The sequence below is a fragment of the Xiphophorus couchianus genome, chromosome 21, assembly GCF_001444195.1.
Source record: "Xiphophorus couchianus chromosome 21, X_couchianus-1.0, whole genome shotgun sequence".
Taxonomy (NCBI): Eukaryota; Metazoa; Chordata; class Actinopteri; order Cyprinodontiformes; family Poeciliidae; genus Xiphophorus; species Xiphophorus couchianus.
The window spans coordinates 20,036,013-20,058,830 of NC_040248.1; the positions used below are offsets into that span (position 1 = coordinate 20,036,013).

Here is a 22,818-nt window from a genome sequence, read left to right on the forward strand (position 1 = left end):
TTGTGTTTCTTCTATTTCACAATTATCCTTCACTTTGTGTTGGTTTACCCCCAAAAATTCCAATAATGTACACCGGAGCTTGTTTCTATGATGTGACAAAGTGTTCAAAAGTAATGAAGTAATGAATAAACACTGTACCCGTTATATTCTTCACTTCTGCCACACATTACTGCTGATTTGTCTTGTCCTGTTTTATGTCCGTTCTGCATCTCTGAGCTCTTCCCATGTTTCTTCAGCAAGGACTGACCCTCTGTTAATGGAAAGGAAATCCTACGGGAAATTGCAGTTTTTAATAATAGACCAACGTGCCATACAGCCGACGTCCAAAGCATTAAGGTTTGGGACCGTGACGGCTCAGACGTCCATTACCGCTTGCATTCTTTGGTGATATCGCTGTTTCGCTCTTCTACTGCGATGAATTTCTCAGTCGTAGTCGTCCACAAAAGTCATCTGAGCTGATTGAGCGTTCTTTTTTTTATCCTGAAATGGAGTCCGGACATTTCTGAGTGCCTTTAAGAAATGATTGAGCTAATCAATTTAGGCTTATGACGACGTTGCGTCAGAGCACTACCCACAGCTGTGAACCCAAAGTGTCTGCTCAGCCGACATTAGTGATCATTAATCCGGGCAGACAGTTCTGACAAGTGCTTTAAGTGATTAAAAATAGCAGCCAGTGAAGAGGTGAAGCAGATTACTTCATAAAAGGTTTGCTATAATAAGGAAGTGATGATCTTATATTTAAAACTTTGACCCTTTTATGATTCTTGTGATTGATGGTTTGGCCTGCGAGGCTCACAGACACAATCCATTTATTTTAGGTTAGGTGTGATCCAAATTAATATCCTTTCAGTGTCTTCTAGGCTCTAAATGATGGAGATGAGAGTACATAAAAAGTTGACATCGCCACTGGAGCTGAGCTGTGTTGCATCACTGCCACAATGAGTGGTTGCCTGTAGAAATTTAGTCAAATTTGGCACATTTTTACAAAGCTACTGTACTTTCATGTCTCATTAAAAAGCTTAGGTTAGTAGTACAGGGATAGGTTGATTAAGCACAATAGCTTGTAATGTCTAACATTTAGGCTAATAAAGAGTAAAAGTTGATTATCCAACAATCCATTTTTTTCCTCTATCTTTGTAGGGTAATGTGAGTGTTGGTGCCAGTATCCATCAGTCACTGGTCACTAAGGCATAACCCTGAGACACAAAAGATAAACGGCCAAAACAAACCCAAACAGAAAATGTGTTTATGCTGTGGGAGGAAGCCGGAGTACCCAGAGAGAACCCACACAAATACAGCAAGAACCTGCCAACAACTGGGGGCCAAAATGGCAACATCTGTTACATTTGCAGGTGGTGCGGTTCGCATTCACACGGCACTGTGGTAAACTGTGTTTACACCCTCGCCTGTGGTGGCGCTGCACCAAGAACTACCAAAACAAAACAACAAGAAAACCACAGCAGACGACACAGAGCGCAACTTCCTTCTTCACGAAATGTAAACAGAAATTGGGTGGCGTGAGAATTTAGCAACTGTAAGAATTTTCTCTAGTCTTTTGACCTCTTTTGTCAGATGTGTGTTTGTTTTGGTTGTATTTACCCAGAATGCCTTGCGCTATAGACCATTTCCTGCTTTTGGAGTGGTCTCTGGCACGCTTTGGGTAAATACAACCAAAACAAATTGTGGAGTACTTATACAGCAACCAAGAACAGGAACATTTAGTTTAGATACTTCCTAGAACAGGAATTAAAAAAGTCTGGAATCCAGAGAAACTTCTGTTAGTTTATCTAGAGAAACTATTTGTTACCTTAGATCAACATCCTGCATTAAGCTTTGTAATATCAGAGAAACTCCTGTTAGATTACAAATCTAGAACAAACTTAGAAAATACCACATACCATCTACTTTATATAATCAAATACAGAGAACCAACATTTAGTTCTATACCTCACTAATCTTAACAAACATTTAATTTGATCAGATCAAGGATCCAGAGAAACCCCTACCAGTTTATAAATTATGGACTACTTATTGTTATTCTTATTAAACATGGGGAACCATTACGTAGTTCTGTACTTTTACCTTGTCTTTCTTTTGGTTGGTTGCTTTGTTTGCATTTCCTTCTAATTCACGTAAAACAGTTTGAATTGCCTTGTTGCTGAAAATGTGCTATATAAATAAAATGACCTTACATTTGCATTCAAACCGTACCAGAGTTCACTTCAATCGAACCGAGGCCTAGGATTTTTAGATGGACCAGAGTTTTATTAGACATTAAATAATAATGTCTAATAAAGTTGGACTTTATGCAAACAAACTGGAGTTTAATTCAAGCAGACTAAACATGGCTGGTGTGAACCCTTTGGGGTGTAGCTTGTCTCAGCAGAGCAAGCCAGTATTTTGCTTCTCTTTAGTCTGCGGACAGTACCCATAACACTTTTATCTGACTGGCTCATGTTGGGAGGCCAATGGATTCAACAAGTTCCCTGATTGCATCCGTAGCGACAGCCGGACGTATTCATCCAGTAACATCAGGGTGAAGAGAAAGGATGAAAGACACACAGGCGTTGGTCGGGCTTCTATCAGTCTCTTTCTTATCTCTGCACATTCCAGTCCTGAAATTTTATTTTTCTGTCCAAAGTGATTGGACAAAAAAAAAAAGAAGAAAGAAAGAAAGAAATGTGACATTGTTCCGTCTCCATTTTCTGCCTGGGCTGAGCACCATTTTCTCTTTCTCTGAAGCGGCTGATTATGATGTCCGTTCTCTGTTATCTGCTTGGCTCTGCTTGGCTTCTAATCAGCGACCAGCAGTCCTCTGCCACTCCTTTTGTTACCCCTGCCTGGACTACAGCAGAGCTCGTCATTGTTCTTCTTCTTTTTTTTTATTCCAAGAAAGAGACTTCCTCTTGTTTCTTAATAGACTTAAAGCTGACTCCAAGCAAACACAACCTGACCCCTTTTTCTGAACAAGTCAGCACAATTTGCTTTTAAGAAAAAGGACAACAAAACAAAACAAACCTTGATTAGGGACGAGAATGTGCTTTTCTAATTACCAAAAGAATGAAAAACCAATCTGCCTCGGGGAACTCTTTTTTTTTTTCCCACTCTTTTTTGCAACCAGTAATACTGTTCCACTTTGTCAAACTATCTCATTATTTTCGAGTACGGCGTCCTGCATCTCATTTGCGGAGCGAGTTCAGAGAAAGGTCTAACCGGCTGATTGAGAAGAGTGACGAGATTTGTAATTATATTGATACCTACAGGAAGTTAATATGATTATTAACACCAGAAAACAGAACAATTATCTCCGTGATTGCGTTACAAGCCCGGTTTCGACGCCGGTTTCGACGCCGAGACGCGCCGCTCGAGGTTTGTGATTCTGCACAGGCAGCTGCGTGCGGAGCCATTTGCCATCCTTTGATAAGATTCAGATTCGTTCTGCCCTCTACCTGCACTTCGGAATACCACGAGCATGTTATGATGAAGGCGTAGTGCAAATAAAAATCTATTTCACAAATCTCAATTTAAGAGTACGAGATCAAATACATTCTGTTTCATCTGCCGAAACAATCCACGGCGAAGAGGCATGGCTTCAAACTGCTAAGTGTGCTGACTTGAGAATAAATAAGAAACAAAGACGGCTTTCCCTTTTCACTCTTGTGTCGCTTAATGTGGATGAAACACTGACAGAAATATGGCGATGGAGCTCGCTGGCCAAAACATTGCTTCTGTTTGCTTAGAATTGGCATTTATTTAAGGCGGAGAGATCTTTAAAAAGATCTAAGGTCTGTTTCTGCAGCACAGCGCCAGTAAAAAGCTTTCATACACAGGCATTAATAGGCATTACAGAGGCAGTATTATGTAAGCTTGACTTTATTGAGGTTTACATCATATTATAATGTTATTTCCTCATCCATCCATCCATCCATCCATTTTCTGTTCACCCTTGTCCCTAATGGGGTCGGGAGGGTTGCTGGTGCCCATCTCCAGCTACGTTCCGGGCGGGAGGCGGGGTTCACCCTGGACAGGTTGCCAGTCTGTCGCAGGGCAACACAAAGACATACAGGACAAACAACCATGCACACACACACTCACACCTAGGGAGAATTTAGATAGACCAATTAACCTAACAGTCATGTTTTTGGACTGTGGGAGGAAGCCGGAGTACCCGGAGAGAACCCACGCATGCACAGGGAGAACATGCAAACTCCATGCAGAAAGACCCCGGGCCGGGAATCGAACCCAGGACCTTCTTGCTGCAAGGCAACAGTGCTACCAACTGCGCCACTGAGCAGCCCACGTTATTTCCTTTTTTTTTTTTTTTTTTTTGTTATTTCCTCATCAAAAACATAACCTCGATTCTTTTGAGAATGTTTGAGAAATCTTTTAATTTCCATGGCAACCATTCAGCTGTGAAAATCACCTGGGTGGACCTAGCTCCACCTTCTACACGCAGCTCTTCCTCAGAGCTGCAGTTTCCAAGCTTCCGAGTTTCAGCCTCATAGAGAAGCCCTCCCTCATGACTCCCCCAATCAGCTCCTTCAGACTAGCCAGCAGCAATTAGCAAACACCTGGGGGAACTGGGCTTCAGCTGAGCTCATTATAGGAGCTACTTCTCAGTGCAACACTGGTAAAATGTTGCTAAACAGTTAATAGAGGACAGATGTTGTACTGACTTCCCTAAGGCAGAGTTTCAGAAAGAGCAGGGGTTTCTTAAAGCGCTAGAGGCCCAATTTCAAATCACAAAGTCAAATTTCTTATGAGCCATATTTCATACATACAGCATTTTTTTAACAACTGCAGTTAACATAGTTACATGATCGTGCTATAAAATGGCTCTATGTGCCTGGAAAATACATGATGCTGCCCCTTCAATATCATCTTTGTGACTTTTAATCAGATATTTTACCATTTTTTTATTAAGGGTAAACAAAAAACAATACATTTTAAGTCAAAAAATGTAAGTGCTCAAGTTTTAATTTTCTTTAGTGGGTTTTCTATTATCTAGACATGGTCAGATGTACTATAGTCTCCTATTAATATTTAGTTATATATTTCTTGTGATTCTGCACAGGCAGCTGCGTGCGGAGCCATTTGCCATCCTTTGATGAGATTCAGATTCGTTCTGCCCTCTACCTGCACTTCGGAATACCGCGAGCATGTTATGATGAAGGCGTAACCCCTTACCCTAACCCTAACCCCTTACCGTAACCCTTCTTGATGCTTTTTGGCAGTAATACTCTACCCTAATTACTTTTACTGTCTAAGTGACTAATCTTAAATTCAGAAAATATGGTTTTAATAAGTTGGCTGGTTTCTTGTCATGAACGCACTTTTAATCGTAGTCCAGGAGTTTGAAGTCCAGTTGAGGTCACGGCTGTAGAGTAACTTTATTTTTAATGTCTTTCCTACATGGTGACGGTTTGGGGTCTGTTTCTTGCTTAATTTAACCTCCAGTTATATCTAAAGTTAAGCAATATGACCCCAACTTCAGCTCCTTCAAACATTAAGTCTGACTTGTCTGAGCAATTTTCATTTCTCAAATTTGTTGAAGCTGTTTTTTGTCTGGCCATGCTCAAATGCATCTTAAACGGATGAAAATGAGAAAAACATTTCTTTCCTTTGTGAGTGTCGACATTTCACCAACACTCTAATAGCTTGACATCATCCTTCACACTAGTCACGTTCTAAATGATTTTTGTAGTTGATATGGACATGTTGGAAAAAGAGAAGAATGGTGTCATCTGCATGACATAATCTTCTTGAAGAAATGTTTAGTCGGTGAATTAGAGGCTGAACTTGAACTGCCCTGGTTGCCTTAGCGTTAGACTGTCTAGACTGTCTATTTACCAAGAGGAAATGCCATTCCAATACAAAGTCATGAAAGCGTAGCACTTAATGCAATTTTTCCTCTTGTTCAAAGTTCAAACACTTGAAACTCTGGAGCTGAACTAGAAACTTACTCTGTTTTTTTGTCATCCATTTGACTAAATAACCCAAAGCAAGCCTGCAGTTGGATACTTTACTGTCCCATTATCTCCCTTAAATGGTTAGTTTTGAAACTACTTTGCTTTCTTGGCTAAATGTAGGCTGTGGTTAGAGGAGGAGAAAGAAGACAGGCAGGTAATTGGGATTGTACGGTAATAATGTGTTTGGTGTGGGCCAGACTTTCCTGGGTGTTAACATACTGGGCCATTAATTGGCTAATGGAGTATATGTGGTGGAGAACAAGTGTGGTCTCTGAGGAGAAAGTGGGGGGAGGAGAGGAGTTGGCAGCGAAGCTGTTACAGGTTGCTGAAGTAAAACGCTGTTAGCAGGCGTTTGAGGTTTGAGGCTAATGAGCGGAAAAGTGGCCCACGCATTTCGGCACTCTTGTTCTGCTTTTAGAACAACTTTATTGTTCGACGTCTTTTTTCTTTTCTTTTCAAAGCATTTTGGTAAGTATTTGGTAGCGTAGAACAAGATTGCAATGTTTGCGTTTCAAAATTTTACAAGTACAACTCGGTTGTCAATGCTACAAAAAAAATTGTGCACTAAAACTGCGTCATTTTAATTATAATTAAATATAAGTCTTAAAATACTGCTGCATACATCCCTATGTTCTAATGTTATACCCATTACGTGTCCATTTAAACCAGGCTGTCACCTATATTTTTTAGGACATGTTGAAATATTTGCTATTTGTGCCACAGTTTGAAGATACCATTTTAGAGATATAACCTACACTTGAACACAGTTTGAGTGCTACACAAATGTCACAATACGTACCCAATTATAACATTATATAATCTTGTACTACACTATTCAGACACCCTACACTAAATGAAGAATCCTTTACCTCAGCATGCTAAATGCCTGACGTGGTTGCAACAGAACGGCAGTCTGATCTACCCTCTCAATAATTCGGTTAATAATTGTTTGAGCACCTGGGGGCGCTCACAGACACTACAGACAGTACAGTACAGATTATTGAACTGTTACTGCCAGATGATCAGGGAATTAGTAAGTATAAAAAAACAAAACCAAATGAGACATAGCAAAAGTAAATAATTCTTTAATGAATAATTTGCCTAATAATTACCTGATAATTTTGGAGCAATCTGAGCTTTAAAGAGGGTGTATTTATTATTGAATATAAAAAAAATATCAAACAAATGTTCTAAATGAGATGGTGATATCATGGCAAACGTAACATGTTCTGTGTATTCCACAACTTTAAACCCAGTGTAACATGAACCATTCAGAAAGGGAGCACATTTAAAGAGACATACATGCTTCAGAGTTTAAGTTAACACTTTTTGCTCATCTCGTTTTCAAACAAATAGTTATGTAAATATGCATAATGATGTTTGAATATGAATAAGTTTGAAATAAGCTAAACTAAACTGACCTTGACAGCCTGCTTTACCTTCACGTTTCAAACACTAACACTTCTTATGCTGAACAGTGAGGTATGAGGCATGCCACTCAGTCACCCAGTTATTCTCTTATTACTCTCCCTTACACCAGTGAAATATTTCCCTTCAAACATGCAGGGAAAAATACTGAATGTTTAAATGATTTAACAGAAACTGGATCCAAGTAAAACAATGACACAGGACTTACAGTTTTGTTAGTTTCGCTAAGTCTGTTGATTTACTTTTTTCATGTCAGACTCCAGCCTGGAAAGGAAGTTTCATCTCTAGCTTAAAGCCATTACTCCAACCCTAAGGTCAGTAAGACTGTTTTTCATGAATCTGATTAGTCCACAAGGCACCAGAGGCTCTTTAAATCCCAGGGGAATGACGTGAACCTGCAGTAACATCATTCCCGACAGACCTGACATCATTGTGCAGGTGGAAAACCTTGTGCAAATTTTGGGTTTTTATATCATTTCTTGCCCTTTTTTTCCTAAATAAAAAAAGCTAAATTAAAGCACCCTAGTTTTAACTATCTAAATTCATGGGGTGTGCTGTGGTGGTGTAGGGGATAGCGCGACCCACGTTTGGAGGCATTGAGTCCTTGACGAGGTCGTCGCAGGTTCAATTCCCGGACCCGGCGACATTTTGCCGCATGTCTTCCTCCCTCTCCTTCCCCCTTTCCTGTCAGCCTACTTTCATTTAAGGGACACTAGAGCCCACAAAAAGACCCCCTGGAGGGGAGAAAAAAAATAACTATCTAAATTCTTAATTTGTTATACTATACCACACTTTCGAATATTCAAAAGAAAAAACGGCTCAGCTCATTGCTAAAGATGACAGCACATCTCGCAGCGTTGCATCAGCCTTCCAAATCTCATTCTCCAGACAATACCAAGAAAATAGGATTCGGGGTGGTTAGGAGAAAACACGGCCGCCTATGGACAGGATGTGGGAATTGGGTTAATCTGGCACTGAAAAATGGTGATTGTTTGAAATGTGATTACCATTATTAAAACACACAGACCTGAGAGAGCCAGTCCTGCAGGGGGAATTGTGCTATGCTCCAAACCTGCCAATCATCTTCGAAGAGCAGCAAGGGGGAGAGGTCAGAGGTCAGCTGTGACCTGAGGTAAGGGGGAAGTTTTAGCAGTAGGAGGCTGCTTCTGTGTGCATGAGTGCGTTCACCATTGTAGTGCATCCAACATCTGGAACCAGTGAACGGTTTGGTGGCTGCTGTTGCCGGGGTCACCACAGTGGAAGTTTAGCCGCACCCCGTCGCCCCCTTTTGGTTGTCCTCGGCGCTCCTCGCTCTGTATCTCTCTCTCTCCCCTCCGCTATCCTCTCCATCTTCTCCCACGGTGCCAGATCTGCTCGCACACATGCAGCGTGAGTCTCGTTAGCTGCAGACAGATGGGCGTTCGCATGGAACCGTTCTGTGCGACGGGAAAGGTCTGTGAAAGGATGTGTTGTGTGGCAGGGTTCCCAGGGGTGGAACAACATGGAAGGGGGCATGAAGAGAAGAATATGAGATTTCCTTCCCACCTTCTCTTATTTGCAATGCTAAGGAACTGATCACCACGAGGCCTCGCTTTGCTTACTTGAATGAACGCGCGTTGCAAAAACATAAAATCCCGCTGAGTATTTTTGGTCTAGTTTCTAGTGCAAATAATTTAGTACACTTGAAATAAGACAAAAGTAAATTGCAAGTAACCTTTCAGCTTGTTTTAAGTCAATAATTCCTTAATACTGATTAAAATAGTATTTATTCCATTGGCAGATTATTTCACTTATAACAAGGCATTTTTCTAATGTTATGTGAAATAATCACATAGCATAGGACAAGTACTTTTTTTACGTAAATGAAGGAATTATTGACTTAAAATAAGCTCCTATATCTTGTTGAAAAGTTAGTTTTTGTCTTATTTCAAGTGTACTAAGATATTTGCTCCAGAACCTAGACCAGAAATACTTGGTAAGGTTCTGTGTTTTTGCAGTGTTTTCATTTTGAGACTGACATTTTTTTCCCCATATTTCATTGCGAAAGAGTCAGTGTTGTGGCACAGACACTTTGGGGTGCAGGTGCTCAAGTGTTAATAAAGGGGCACCTTGTGCTCCACATACAACCCCCGTCTGCCTCAGTGGTGTGAGATTTATTACAGCCCATCATGTACATTTTAAATCAAGAGCCATTTGTAGTCTGATGCAGATGTGTGGTAATGTTCAGCAGAACAGAATCAATCAGTCACGTTTATTTGTATAACACATTTCAGCAACAGTGTAGTGTAAAACCCTTTGCATCACAAAAACACAAACATAAAAAGCCATAAAAACAACAAACAGTCACCATTTGAGAAATCAGTAACAAACATCAGGCTTGTTAAAAGCGCCATCATCAGAATCGTCAATATACGTCCAATATGGTGGTCAATGTTATATTTATTATGCAACTTCAAAAGCAACTCTAAGCAGGTGGGTTTTGAGCCTTGATTGAAAGGAATTCAGTTTTTCAGCTGTTTTGAAGTTTTCTGGAAGTTTGTTCTAGATTTGTGGTGCATAGAAGCTGAGTGTGTCTGTTTTGTCTGGCAATATTCAAAAAAATGTGAGGCAGTGGAAATATAAATTGTTAAATCCAGAAATGCTACCTTAGGCCACACACTATAAACAGTAAATTTAAACAAAAAGATTTTAGAAGGGCACTTTTTTTGTTCAGAGGAAAAAAGAGTAGGTGCTCTAGCACCTCCTAGTGTCTGTCTGTCCCTAAAACTCAGTCAGATTGGATAGAAACTATCTGTTAACAATAATATTTAAGTCATACTAAAGATTCCCTATTTAATTTAAATGTAGAGTGTCTCAGGTGCACCAACCAACAAATATTTACTATCCTAAAGCACTGACTGTACATATAGACAAAACGACTCATTTTGGTGTACTTTAGGTTTGGGTATCAGAGTAAAAGAGACAAATGTAAATGTAGGCTATACATTTCCACTTTTTTGGGGGGGATCTTCTTCAGGTTTCATGCTTTATCAGAAGTAAATTGAAACATCCATGATATGCGTGGCATTGTTTGTACATTGTGTGTCTAACGCCTATCCTGATGACGTTCGTTTCAGAATCCAGGCCAAAATGCGGGAAATTCGGGAGCGGCAGGTGAAGGAGCGGGAATACGCCGAGATCCAAGACGTTGTCAGCCGCACCTTCAGCTCAGACGAGGAGCACACCTACGCCGGCATCGGGTCGCTGGGCTCGTCTCAAGACAGCGGCAGCGCCGACCCCTACGGCCACCACTACCACCTCCCTCAGAGCCCGCAGAGCCCTCGATCCCCCGTCAACCCACAGCGCAACGGACCGCCTCTGGAGGCGCTGTACGCCCAGGTCAACAAGCACCGCAACGGCCGACCAGCGGCTCCCGACAGGTAAGGAACCCAATTCAGATCCCGCTGGTCTTCTGAATGAGACTGACCAGCCTTGCTCCTCCATAGCTTACTGATTTGCATCAGTCTGGGCGATTTACATCTCATCTATTATGCATAGACAGTGGTGTGAGTTCATTTGTTCACTTTTAGTTGGCAAAGACGAGACACGGTTCACAGATCAACTCTGAATTTCACACAGCGTTTTATCACATGCTTTATCTACAGGGCATTCCCCAGAGCAGGCTGGTAAAATCCAGAAACAAAGTAAAAAGAACATCGGAATCCTACCAGTAATTTTTCATGTGGCAGAATATATTATCTAGCGTCGTCTCACTTTTTTTTTCATTTCGCCGGGATCACAGGTAATCTCCTTGGAGTCTCGTCGCACAGCCACGTCTTTACCTTGAACGCATGTGCAGCCGAAGGTGAGGCAACGTCAATAAGATAATAAATCTACAGTTTATAAGGTTGCAACACCATAAAGTTGCTTTCCTGTTCCAATAGGAAAATTACCCAATATTTTAAACTACCCGCTGCCAATCGGCAGCCACTAAGAACTCGTTACACAGTTTGCCGGCTCAGTGGCTTCAGATCTCTGTTTTCCCTTTGCGCTGGAAATAATCCAATCTGTTTGGAAGGCGCAGGAGAGATGAGTGTATTGTCGGCGAAAACCTTTTGCAACTGATGCTGTAGGGCTGCTTCAGGCAAATAGGTAAGTTGTGAAGTTGCCGGGTCATGTCAGAAAAGTTTTCCCAGAACATTCTTTCCTGTAGCTTAGTTTATTTTTTCCAGTTTTACTTGACGGAAACGAATTACCCTCAACCTTACAACAATCATTAGGTTAACTTGCTAAACCCTGATGCCTTTTTCTCTCTGAGTTAACGTAAGGTGCATTTATTGATACTCATCGGGGGAGCACCAGTAGACCACTGGTCTACTGGTCTTTTCAACTTTCGGAGGATTGGATAATACCCACCTCCTGAGACTGACATGTGTCTTTGGCAGTGTAGTGACCTTTCCCTGCTGGGCGGTGGTTGGAGGGGTGTGTTACTGTGTGTGTGTTCGTGACCAGGAAAGAGCACCTCAGGATAAGTAGCTGAATGTTTTTAAGAGGATTTGAGGAGGAAGGATCTTCATCCTGTAACCCTCACGGGACAGTAGATATAGAATAACAAGGCCTTGTGTTCCTCCTGGAAGCCAGATCAATCCACACAGGAACCTACTCGTTATTTCACCAAAAGCCAAAGATCCGCATCCGCTATCTTCTCTCTACCAACTTTCAAACAACTGATTACGAATACGTAAAGAAAATACGATTATTGTCTGAGCTTGTATTTCAAGTTCTTTTTCCTTTTCACAAAAAAAGTTTTAATTAAAGGATCCATTTTCTATGCTTTACAAACAAAACATCAGAGAAGTACACGTTTCCACGTCTCTTTTTACGTTCTTTTGTAGTATCTTGCTTCATATGTTACATCTTTGTTCTTTTTTTTCCACGTCTATGAAATTTTTTCGATTTGCAAGTACAAGGAAAGTATAATCTTCCAGCTTCATATAGATGATAATGTGACTGCAACAGCAGCTACAAAGTTTAATGTATTTTATAAGGATTTTTTACTTTCTATAGAAAGTAGCAAGTAATTGTGAAGAGGAAGGAAATTGATGGTTTGGAAAATTACATGAAGAGCATTTTAATTCAACTTGAGTCTGACATTTTTGCCCATCTTTGGCAACACTTGCCCATCTACCTACTGACTCATCAGTAGGCAGAGTGATTAGTTCTGTTTTTAGTCTGAGTATGATGGAATTTTAAAATTAAAAGGAGTTTGGAGGTTTATGTTTATGGATAGACATAAACCTGGATAGACGAAAATGGTAAAACGTGCCCATCTTTGGCAAGACTAGTATGTTAGGGGTTATAATTCTGCTAGAATGTGAACCTCCACCCTAATCTTAAGGCTTTCTTTCTAGTTTTCCTCCATATTTGTTTAGTGCTGTCTTCTGTCCATCGTTCTGTTAGTGTTACGCCACCCTGAAAGATTTTCATACAGACAAGAAAGCTCAATATTGTTCTCATGGCCTAATAATAAACTGTAAATAGGATTTCTTATGGTTTTCATTCTCAACAATGTCTTGCTTTAAGCAGTTCTTCCTTAATGACCAGACTTATGGGGTACGCACATTATAATTCTCTCACCTGATGTGTCACTAACGTCTGACGACTTCATAAAAGAGCAGCAGTTTTAGAGAGATTCCTGGTATTGTACTGGATTTGGGGGTGCCATAGTAAAGAGGATGAAACATATACGTTTTCCAACTTCTGTTAGCCAAAAAATTTCCAAGTCATGTGTCATTTACCTCCCATTGCTGTCCTCTATCATAAAAATCCAAAAACAGTATAAAAAAATCCCTCCTTATCACTGTAATAATGTTTAATTATTCCGACTTAAAATAACACATCAACAATCAATCAATCAATCAAATTTTATTTGTATAGCACATTTCAGCAGCAAGGCATTTCAAAGTGCTTTACATCATTACAAACACAGAAACACAATGCAACATAGAATCAAAAACAAAGCATTAAGTCAAGTTCCATCAATAAATTTGTAAGTGATTACGTTTCAAATACAATTCTAAACAGGTGGGTTTTTAGTTGAGATTTAAAAGAAGTCAGTGTTTCAGCTGTTTTACAGTTTTCTGGAAGTTTGTTCCAAATTTGTGGTGCATAGATGCTGAAAGCTGCTTCTCCTCGTTTGGTTCTGGTTCTGGGGATGCAGATCTGGGGATCAACAGTACATACACCTTGTGTTGCAATGTAAAAAAATTTAAAGGGGGTGAATATTTTAGCAACAAATTGTATTTCTTGTTTTACCTATTTTGAAAGCACCTTAAATATGCAGATCTATAAGCTATTTGTTTATTTTCATATTAAAACTTAGTGTTTCATGTTAATTATATGCAGAAGCTTCTGTTGAGTTTCAGCTGTGAGCTTTGAGTATTGATTGCTGTATGTGGAGCTTATTTGCAGGAACGGGATTAACTTTTCTGAACGTAACGATTGGATTTCAAATATGCACAACGTATACGACACTTGGGTTTTCGTTTTGCACCCCCTCTCGCTTTGCATATCTTATGTATGCCAGCCCAGCTGTGTGCCTGCCTGCAGTATTTGTCTGAAATACAATAATACCCACTGCTTCTTGGTTCCCTCTGTTTTTCCATTTACTGCTTTCAAAAAGGAGCCAGAAGCACATTCAGATTTAAAACTCCTGTCACTTGCCTATCATAACCAACATAAACAGCAATTTGCATTTCTAAATTAATCTTAATGGAACTGTCGAGTTTAAAGCCCCCATAAAACAGAATTTGCAATTATTTCCGACCTTTCCAACACTCACGTCAACAAACATGAGTTAAAACGTTTTGATTCATATTTTTGTTACATACTCTTTATTCCTGTTTTGAATCTGTAACAATAACATAATTTGTGCAGGTGAAGCTATACGGAAAAGAGGTTTATGTTTTACTCAATAGACCTGTAACATTACATTGAAATAATATGTCCCAACTAACCCAACTTAACTGTATTTACTGGTGTCTTATTGCAATTTGACTCCATGTTGACAGAGCCAATTTAAACTGTTTTAACAGACTCTAAGGTAACCAATTCAACTTATTCATTATTACTTTTTTCTTATATGTGCTAGAACTCTATTTTGATATACTCTTTTTTAATTTCCTAAAATTTCAGAGAGTGAAGCCAGGATGACATGCGCAACTTGCTACTTTGGCATATTACATTATAATATATTACAAGCTATTTGTTTTGAGAGTAGATGCCCTCACAACTGCAGTGGCCTCTCATGTCTGAGAAAGGATATGATTATTATTACTTCCATGAACCTTTTCGTTTCTATATCTGATGAAATATACAAACACTTGCATTTGGAGTTGAACTGTTGTGAAAACTGAAGCTGGCTTAAAGGGAACACATGGAATGTGGTGCGCTAAGAGACAAAGTTGTTAGCTTAGCACTTTTTAGAGCTAACTGCTCCCAATAATATTTGTTCCCATTAAATACCAACTGATTTTGTTATGGAGTGTACACATGTTGAATGGCCACCTAACGTTTTGAGCCAACTTCGCAGCATTGTATAATATTGAAACTGTATGCTAGCAATGCTAGCATGTAGCATCCCGCCAGCTAAATGATGAAGGGGTGGCCCATTGCTAAACCTAAATCTGGATGCTGCGGTGAATATTTCAGGCAAAACATGAAGTTAAGCCACTTATTAGCAAACACAACAAGTAGTTGCCATGGAAACTGAACTGCTTTCCCTATGCACGTTGTGCTTCAATACAAAACCTAAGTATGGTTTATTCACTTGGATGTGACAGATGAATCATCTTCATTAGTAGGTTCAGTAGGACTGTAGATTTTCTAGAAATATAACATGGAAATTAATTACATTTAAATTGTTGTTAATAACATCTGATGCATTTAAGCAAACCTGAAATATTTACACACCGATCAGACGTAATATTGTGACCACTGGCAACTGAAGTGAAGTGAGTAACATGGATTGTCTCGTCATTAATTGCATCGGTCAGTGGGGAGGTTATGTTAGGCAGCCAGTGAACATTTTGATTTAAGTGAGTTTGACTGTTGTCAGATTTTTATTTGCTTGAAAGCCTGGTCAGAGCATCTCACCAATACTGCAGACCCGGTGGTGTGTTCAGTCTCTGTAGTTTTAAGCATCTATGAAAGCGGAAGGCAATTCCCTCCATTAATGCTTGATTGGTGTATATTTTCAAGGTTAAAACAGTTCAAGTGCCATGGTAAGCTAATTAGCATCACGCCGATTCAAATTTTTAGTCACAAGTCTGACTCTATCAGGTAGTTGGTAATTTGTTAGATAAGGTAAATTTCACATTTGTGCAAGTGCCCAAACACTTTTGTTTGGAATCTTCAACTCATTTATGCCCCAGGTGTTTGAACATACATGTGCATTCACTTAATGTCTTAATAAAAGCACTCAGCCATGACTCTGCGATGCTTGGTAAGCCGCTCTGTTGTTTACCTACTAAATTTCACAGAGAGAGAGAGGCTGCAGCTGGATAAATAACCTCCGTATGCACCCCCCTTTAATAGACCTTTGGTAATGGAGCCCTAATGGGAAGGTCACTGTGACTGTAAAGCCAGAGTGAGTCAGACCTGAGCCAATAAACCACCGGAAGATACGAGGACCCCTGCTTGGTGTGGGCGTTCAGCGATACTGCCCACTCTGCCATATCGAGTTTTACAGTTCCTCTCTGGGATCACACTACAACAAGAGCTCATTTGACAATTTATTGCTGTGTTATTAGAACTGGCAGCTCTGGTGGTGTTTTGACAGTGCTGTCAGAATCAGTAAAACTGAGGAGCACCGGTGAAAACCGAGGATTTGTTTGTGCTCGGTGTTGTCAAAACCTTATTTAAAACCAAAAGGTAAATATTGCGTTTCACCTCAATGTCTGAAGCATTGATTCTGCTCTGTTTATCATGAAGTTTACATAAAAGCGAGCCAGGCCTGTACATCTGAGCACATGTTCTTTTTAGATTGGTTTGTTTCACCTTATAAAAAAAAAAAAAAGAGGCAGACCTGTAAAAATGGAATGACCTCATTTCTCGACAGGCATCTGACAGGTCAACCCCTCCATCTGCCCGGGGACTGTGCGGCTTGGGTGACTGGAGTCAGTGCTGCCTTTTAGAACAACGTCGTGACAGGTTGCAAGGCTCAATGGGATTTGGGGGAAGCAAGCATGAAACAAAGCATCACCTTTTGAAACTCAAGTTTGATTGACTGCTGCCCCCATTACCCAGCAGAGTTTCCAACACACCTTAGCGCGCGAGCAAGAAAGAGTCAGAGAGATGCGAAGGAAAGGGGGTCGGGGTGAGAGAAAAGATATGACGCTTATGGATCTCAGCTTTTCAAAGTCTCCAAAGTCCCAGGCAACTCAGCAGTTTTGAAACGTCTGTTGAGGAGGCAGAAATAAAAACCCTAAAGATCTTCTCCTAAAAGGAACAAACAGTGCTGTGCTTTCTTTTCCCCTTTGCTTCCTCGTGTTAGCCTCAAAGTTTAGGTAACAATCGTCCCTTTTGCATTCTCTTGAATTGGATTATGATGAGCATTTGATGAAAGCTATTTACTTCTAAGTAAAGTTTATTGGTACAGTGGAACCGTTAACAACCTTCATGGCTACAGGTTTAAGGATGTTGTCCTGGGAATCATCAATCTGGTGAGGCACAGTTGCATACCCTAGATGAGAGGTAGTACTCTATAATTCCTTGCAGAAGTAGTCACACCCTTTCAACATTTTGATATGTTGTCATGTTACAACCACAAACTACACTGAAATGGACTGGTGAAGTGTCACCTAATCTACAATCTCCCCGGCGACCCTGCAAGGGCAAGCATTTGTAGACCAATGAATGGATGGACATTACCACAGACATCAAATGTGTTGCTAACTTAAAATAAACTTTTATCCATTGTAGAACCCGCTGTATTTCAGCCAGAAGTTGGCCTGTCTCAAATCCCCAGACGGTTGGGGCAGATGGCTGCTCACAGTGAACCTGGTTCGTCTGGAGGTCATAACTACTGACTGTTCAGTGCAGCCTTTCTTTTTTTATGTATCGTCATAATAAAGTGAATTTGACTGTATTTTATAAGAACTAGGAGCCTAGTAATTTACCTTGTAATGCCCTAGTGGGACATTACAACCAATTTGCGTTGGTATTACATAAATAAACTGAAGTAAATTGAGCTAAATCTTTTACAGTCTCTGACAGGCTTTCATCCAGCATTAGCATATATTTAGCTTAATAAATTGTCCTATCAACTTTGACCAAGCTCCCTGCCCATGGTGAAAAAAAGGTAACCTCTTAACATAATGCCGCCACCACCATGTTTCAACATGGGTATGGTGTGTTACCAGTTTTCTTTCATGGTCTGTCAGTTTAGGAGGACAGTTTTAAAACTGCAAAATTTGTTGGTTCACACAGCTGCTATGCCTTTCTCTTTATCTTTTTGCTTGTTTTATGATACGTTTATCTTACGTTTTATTGTTTATTGCGTTTATTTATAAATTTTGGACAAGAGAAAATCTAACTCACATTCTACTCCAATGGAGACGTATATTCCTTTGGTTCTGTTATGTGCTCTATTGTCTGAAAGGACAGTTGTATGACAGCATTAAAGCCATAAATTATAACAATAGCATCTCTACCTCGGGTCAGATAATCACAGAACCAATCTAGAGTAATCACTTTTTTATTGTTTACTCTCTTATTTCGTGTCTGTAATTAATTCTGCAATCAACAATCAGTTTGATTTTTATAGTCTCTTTTAATTGAGAGGCAATCAAAGAGAGATTAACAGCACTTTTGTCTGCAACATCTGTAGCTTTGATTAAATCCTTGCCTCTCAATAATTCATCGGTATACAAATGAATCTTCTACAAGCCTTGCATCTGCATTAAGGCTTTAATAACAGCTCCTAAGTCTCTAATAACCTTTACTTGCCGTCCCCCAAGGGAGTCACACTGATATTTCTAACATCAAGGAACAATTTGCTCTAATGAAACACATACATAAGTGGTTACTAATAGTGATTTGAATTCTCATTGGTGTTTTGCTTTGTCCAGAAATTGTTTTATTCTATTTGAATCCAAATGGGATAAATATTATACATTCTTAATTTCAAGAGTTGCTATCACCAATTAGTAGCAAAAGATAGACGTTTAATGCTCAAGTATTAGAATAACGACTGGAGCTCAGAACCTAAGAAGTTTTTAGTTTCGGACAAACTAGAAGGCACACATATGGTGTGTGGACTGATAATTTCAGTCACTAGAAATCTGACACTTGTCTTAGTTTTGGAGAAAAAGACCTGTGGTTTTAGCTAGGGTTAGGCTTGCATCTCAAAGATTTGAGTCCTAACCTGGACTTAGATTTATTTATTTTTCATACGGAGGACAATGCAAAATCATCAGCATGAATGCATCATGTAAATTTTTGCAGTTTTAAAGTTAATGCCACAAAAAAGTTAATGTTTTCCTTAAAAATGGATGATGTTAAGCAAATGGGCATTGTCACACCGGGAAAAGCGCTGGCACTTCCCTGTCGGAGAGTTTGATTTTTCATATTATGAAGATGAGTTGATGATCTCTCTTTCACCTTAAAAGAAAAAGATGGAACCAAGTACATGAAGTTGTATACATACAACTACATGCATACCCTGATATTTCCCCTTTTTTCCATATTTGCTGTAGGCCCAAGACATCAAACACATATCAAACTCATCACAGCAACTCCACACTGAGAGCAATGCAGATCTAAAAGGCAAAGCAAGTGAATTATTTTTCTGGTGTGTGTGCGTGTGTTTGAACCCCTCCCCACTTCAGAAAGGACCCTTGGGATAGATGTGATGAGATGAAGTGCGCAGAAGGCAATTTATCCTCCGTTTGTATCATTACGTTCATTTAGGAAGGCAAACAGCCTGAAAGCAAAATAAAGAAGAAAAAGAAAACATGGGATAGAGAACATGAGAGGGATATCGAAACATTTTGGCTTCAACTCCACACAAAGTGGATCTGATTAAGAATCCGTGTACTATATTTTAGCAACGCCCTTCAAGGCCTCAAGGACATGCAGGCAGCACCTAATGAACTAGAACAAGATCAAAGAAAAAAGAGGGAGTGTTATTTAATGCTGCTGTACCCCGACAAGCCAAATATGAGGTGGAGGCGAAGGAGTGCGTACATGGCCGGAGGGCCGTTACGGCCCTGTTTGTTGATCAGCACTGGAGGGCCTTCCATTCCCAGCAATCAGTAGCAGCAAAACAGCCAGTTAATCCCCTCTCAACTCTCCTGAAGGCGGCTGATGCCCGACACTGTAACCACGCCACGCCATGCCGCGTCTACAACACAAACTTACAGCAACAGACAAGCGCTCGGTGGAACTTGCAAGGTTTTCCTCTGCAGATTTAAACCCGATGTGATGATTTGTTTGCAAAATGTCACAGCAACTAATTGGGGAGCACACACAGAGAACATGCTGTTGGCAAATGTGGGATATACTTCAGCGGAATTCAATCACGGAGAAATCCATTTTGATTAAATAACACGCACACACACATGCACGCCACTGCGTGCCTGTCGTGTTGGTATGAAGTCGTTACGTAAGAAAGTCTGCTTTTCACATGACAGATAACGTAATTTCACACACTAACAGCAGCTCTTCTGCACAAATATAGAATCACTGCTTTCAACACTGTTACTCAGTATAAAACAGGCTTTTATAGCTGTAGATCTGGTATGACTGAGATAAAGAGCTGGTAGGTTGGTGACTTCTGACTTTAAGGTTTGGGTTTGATCCCTGAGTCATTTCACCAAGCAGAAAAGCATAGCAGCACATCATCATATCATCATCCTCTGGATTTTATTGATCTGTTGGGTCAGGCATAAATGCACATATTCTAGTGTCATCAGCCTGTGAGGAAAGAGATCTGATGTTTATAGTCAGTCAAAAGAGGCCATGATGCCTCTGATTACTGGAAAGCAAAACGTAGTGCTGCTGCTAAGCTTGGTTCAATCTTAATACATGTACAGGTAAAAGCCAGTAAATTAGAATATTTTGAAAAACTTGATTTATTACAGTAATTGCATTCAAAAGGTGTAACTTGTTCATCATATCTATTCATTGCACACAGACTGATGCATTCAAATGTTTATTTCATTTAATTTTGATGATTTGAAGTGGCAACAAATGAAAATCCAAAATTCTGTGTGTCACAAAATTAGAATATTACTTAAGGCTAATACAAAAAAGGGATTTTTTAGAAATGTTGGCCAACTGAAAAGTATGAAAATGAAAAATATGAGCATGTACAATACTCAATACTTGGTTGGAGCTCCTTTTGCCTCAATTACTGCATTAATGCGGCGTGGCATGGAGTCGATGAGTTTCTGGCACTGCTCAGGTGTTATGAGAGCCCAGGTTGGTCTGATAGTGGCCTTCAACTCTTCTGCGTTTTTGGGTCTGGCATTCTGCATCTTCCTTTTCACAATACCCCACAGATTTTCTATGGGGCTAAGGTCAGGGGAGTTGGCTGGCCAATTTAGAACAGAAATACCATGGTCCGTAAACCAGGCACGGGTAGATTTTGCGCTGTGCGCAGGCGCCAAGTCCTGTTGGAACCTGAAATCTCCATCTCCATAGAGCAGGTCAGCAGCAGGAAGCATGAAGTGCTCTAAAACTTGCTGGTAGACGGCTGCGTTTACCCTGGATCTCAGGAAACAGAGTGGACCGACACCAGCAGATGACATGGCACCCCAAACCATCACTGATGGTGGAAACTTTACACTAGACTTCAGGCAACGTGGATCCTGTGCCTCTCCTGTCTTCCTCCAGACTCTGGGACCTCGATTTCCAAAGGAAATGCAAAATTTGCTTTCGTCAGAAAACATGTCTTTGGACCACTCAGCAGCAGTCCAGCTCTTTTTTTCCTTAGCCCAGGTGAGACGCTTTTCGCGCTGTTTCTTGGTCAACAGTGGCTTGACACGAGGTATGCGGCAGTTGAAACCCATGTCTTTCAAGCGTCTCTTGGTGGTGGATCTTGAAGCACTGACTCCAGCAGCTGTCCACTCCTTGTGAATCTCCCCCACATTTTTGAATGGGTTTTTTTTCACAATCTTGACTAGGGCGCGGTGATCCCTATCGCTTGTACAGTTTTTCTGACCACAGTTTTTCCTTCCCTTTGCCTCTCTATTAATGTGTTTGGACACATAGCTCTGAGAACAGCCAGCCTCTTCAGCAATAACCTTTTGTGTCTTTCCCTCCTTGTGCAATGTGTCGATGGTCGCCTTTTGGACAGCTGTCAAATCTGAAGTCTTCCCCATGTTTGTGTAGGCTTCAGAACTGGACTGAGAGACCATTTAAAGCCCTTTGCAGGTGTTTTGAGTTAATCAGCTGATTAGTTTGTGGCACCAGGTGTCTTCAAAATTTAACCCTTACACTATATTCTAATTTTGTGGCACACGGAATTTTGGATTTTCATTTGTTGCCACTTCAAATCATCAAAATTAAATGAAATAAACATTTGAATGCATCAGTCTGTGTGCAATGAATAAATATGATGTACAAGTTACACCTTTTGAATGCAATTACTGAAATAAATCAAGTTTTTCAAAATATTCTAATTTACTGGCTTTTACCTGTATATTCCACAAGTAATCAGACCAACTTGACTTTTGCAGCGTTTATACTCTGTGTGACTCGTCCCACTGTTGAAATATTCTGCTAGACTCTAGGGGGCAGTGTAGGCTGCCTAGGGCGAGTATACAATGCATAACGTTTAGAAAAAAATAAAGTAGCAACACAGCTACACCCGTGAGTGTGGGTGTAGTATTGTTGTCTTCCGTAACATGTCCATCTTTCTGAACCTCCAGCAGGAGCTCCAACTTTCCATCATATTTTTCCACACGGAACAGGTCCATACAGTTACTTTATCTTATTTTATCTTAATTGTTTAAAAACAAAGAAATTGTTGTTTTACCGCATTTCCCTAGACTACTGACCACTGTAAAAAATATCTTCCATAATAGCTGCTTATTTTTGTCACTGTGATGTCTTTAAAAGCTTTCTACCTGCCAAGAAACACTCTTTAGTCATTGAAAAGGCATAGAAAAAAGACAGTGTTGCATTCCATCTAAAAGGTTGAAAATAGATTAAAAGATTGAGGAAAAAATATATATTTGATTTGTGAAAATTTTACTTGCAATATGTTTAAAGGTGGTCATGTTCATGAATGAATGCCTCATAATTCATGAAGTAGGATTATGGAGCATAGAATAACAACTTACTATACTACATTATTTATTTAAACTGATACCCTAATATCATCAACCTGTTTCAAACAACAATGCAAAGTTTCAGGATCAATCAGCTAAGCCACAAT

The 22,818-nt window shown here is 40.0% G+C and overlaps 1 protein-coding gene across 2 annotated transcripts in view; it reads left to right on the forward strand.

The window, feature by feature from the left end:
* The window catches only part of LOC114136816 (partitioning defective 3 homolog), a 384,289-nt gene that overhangs the window by 273,507 nt on the left and 87,964 nt on the right, over window positions 1–22,818 (forward strand). For both annotated transcript variants that reach the window (XM_028005119.1, XM_028005118.1), the window contains one exon: window positions 10,514–10,816. In XM_028005119.1, the coding sequence (XP_027860920.1) occupies window positions 10,514–10,816 (303 nt within the window). The remainder of the gene's footprint in view (window positions 1–10,513; window positions 10,817–22,818) is intronic.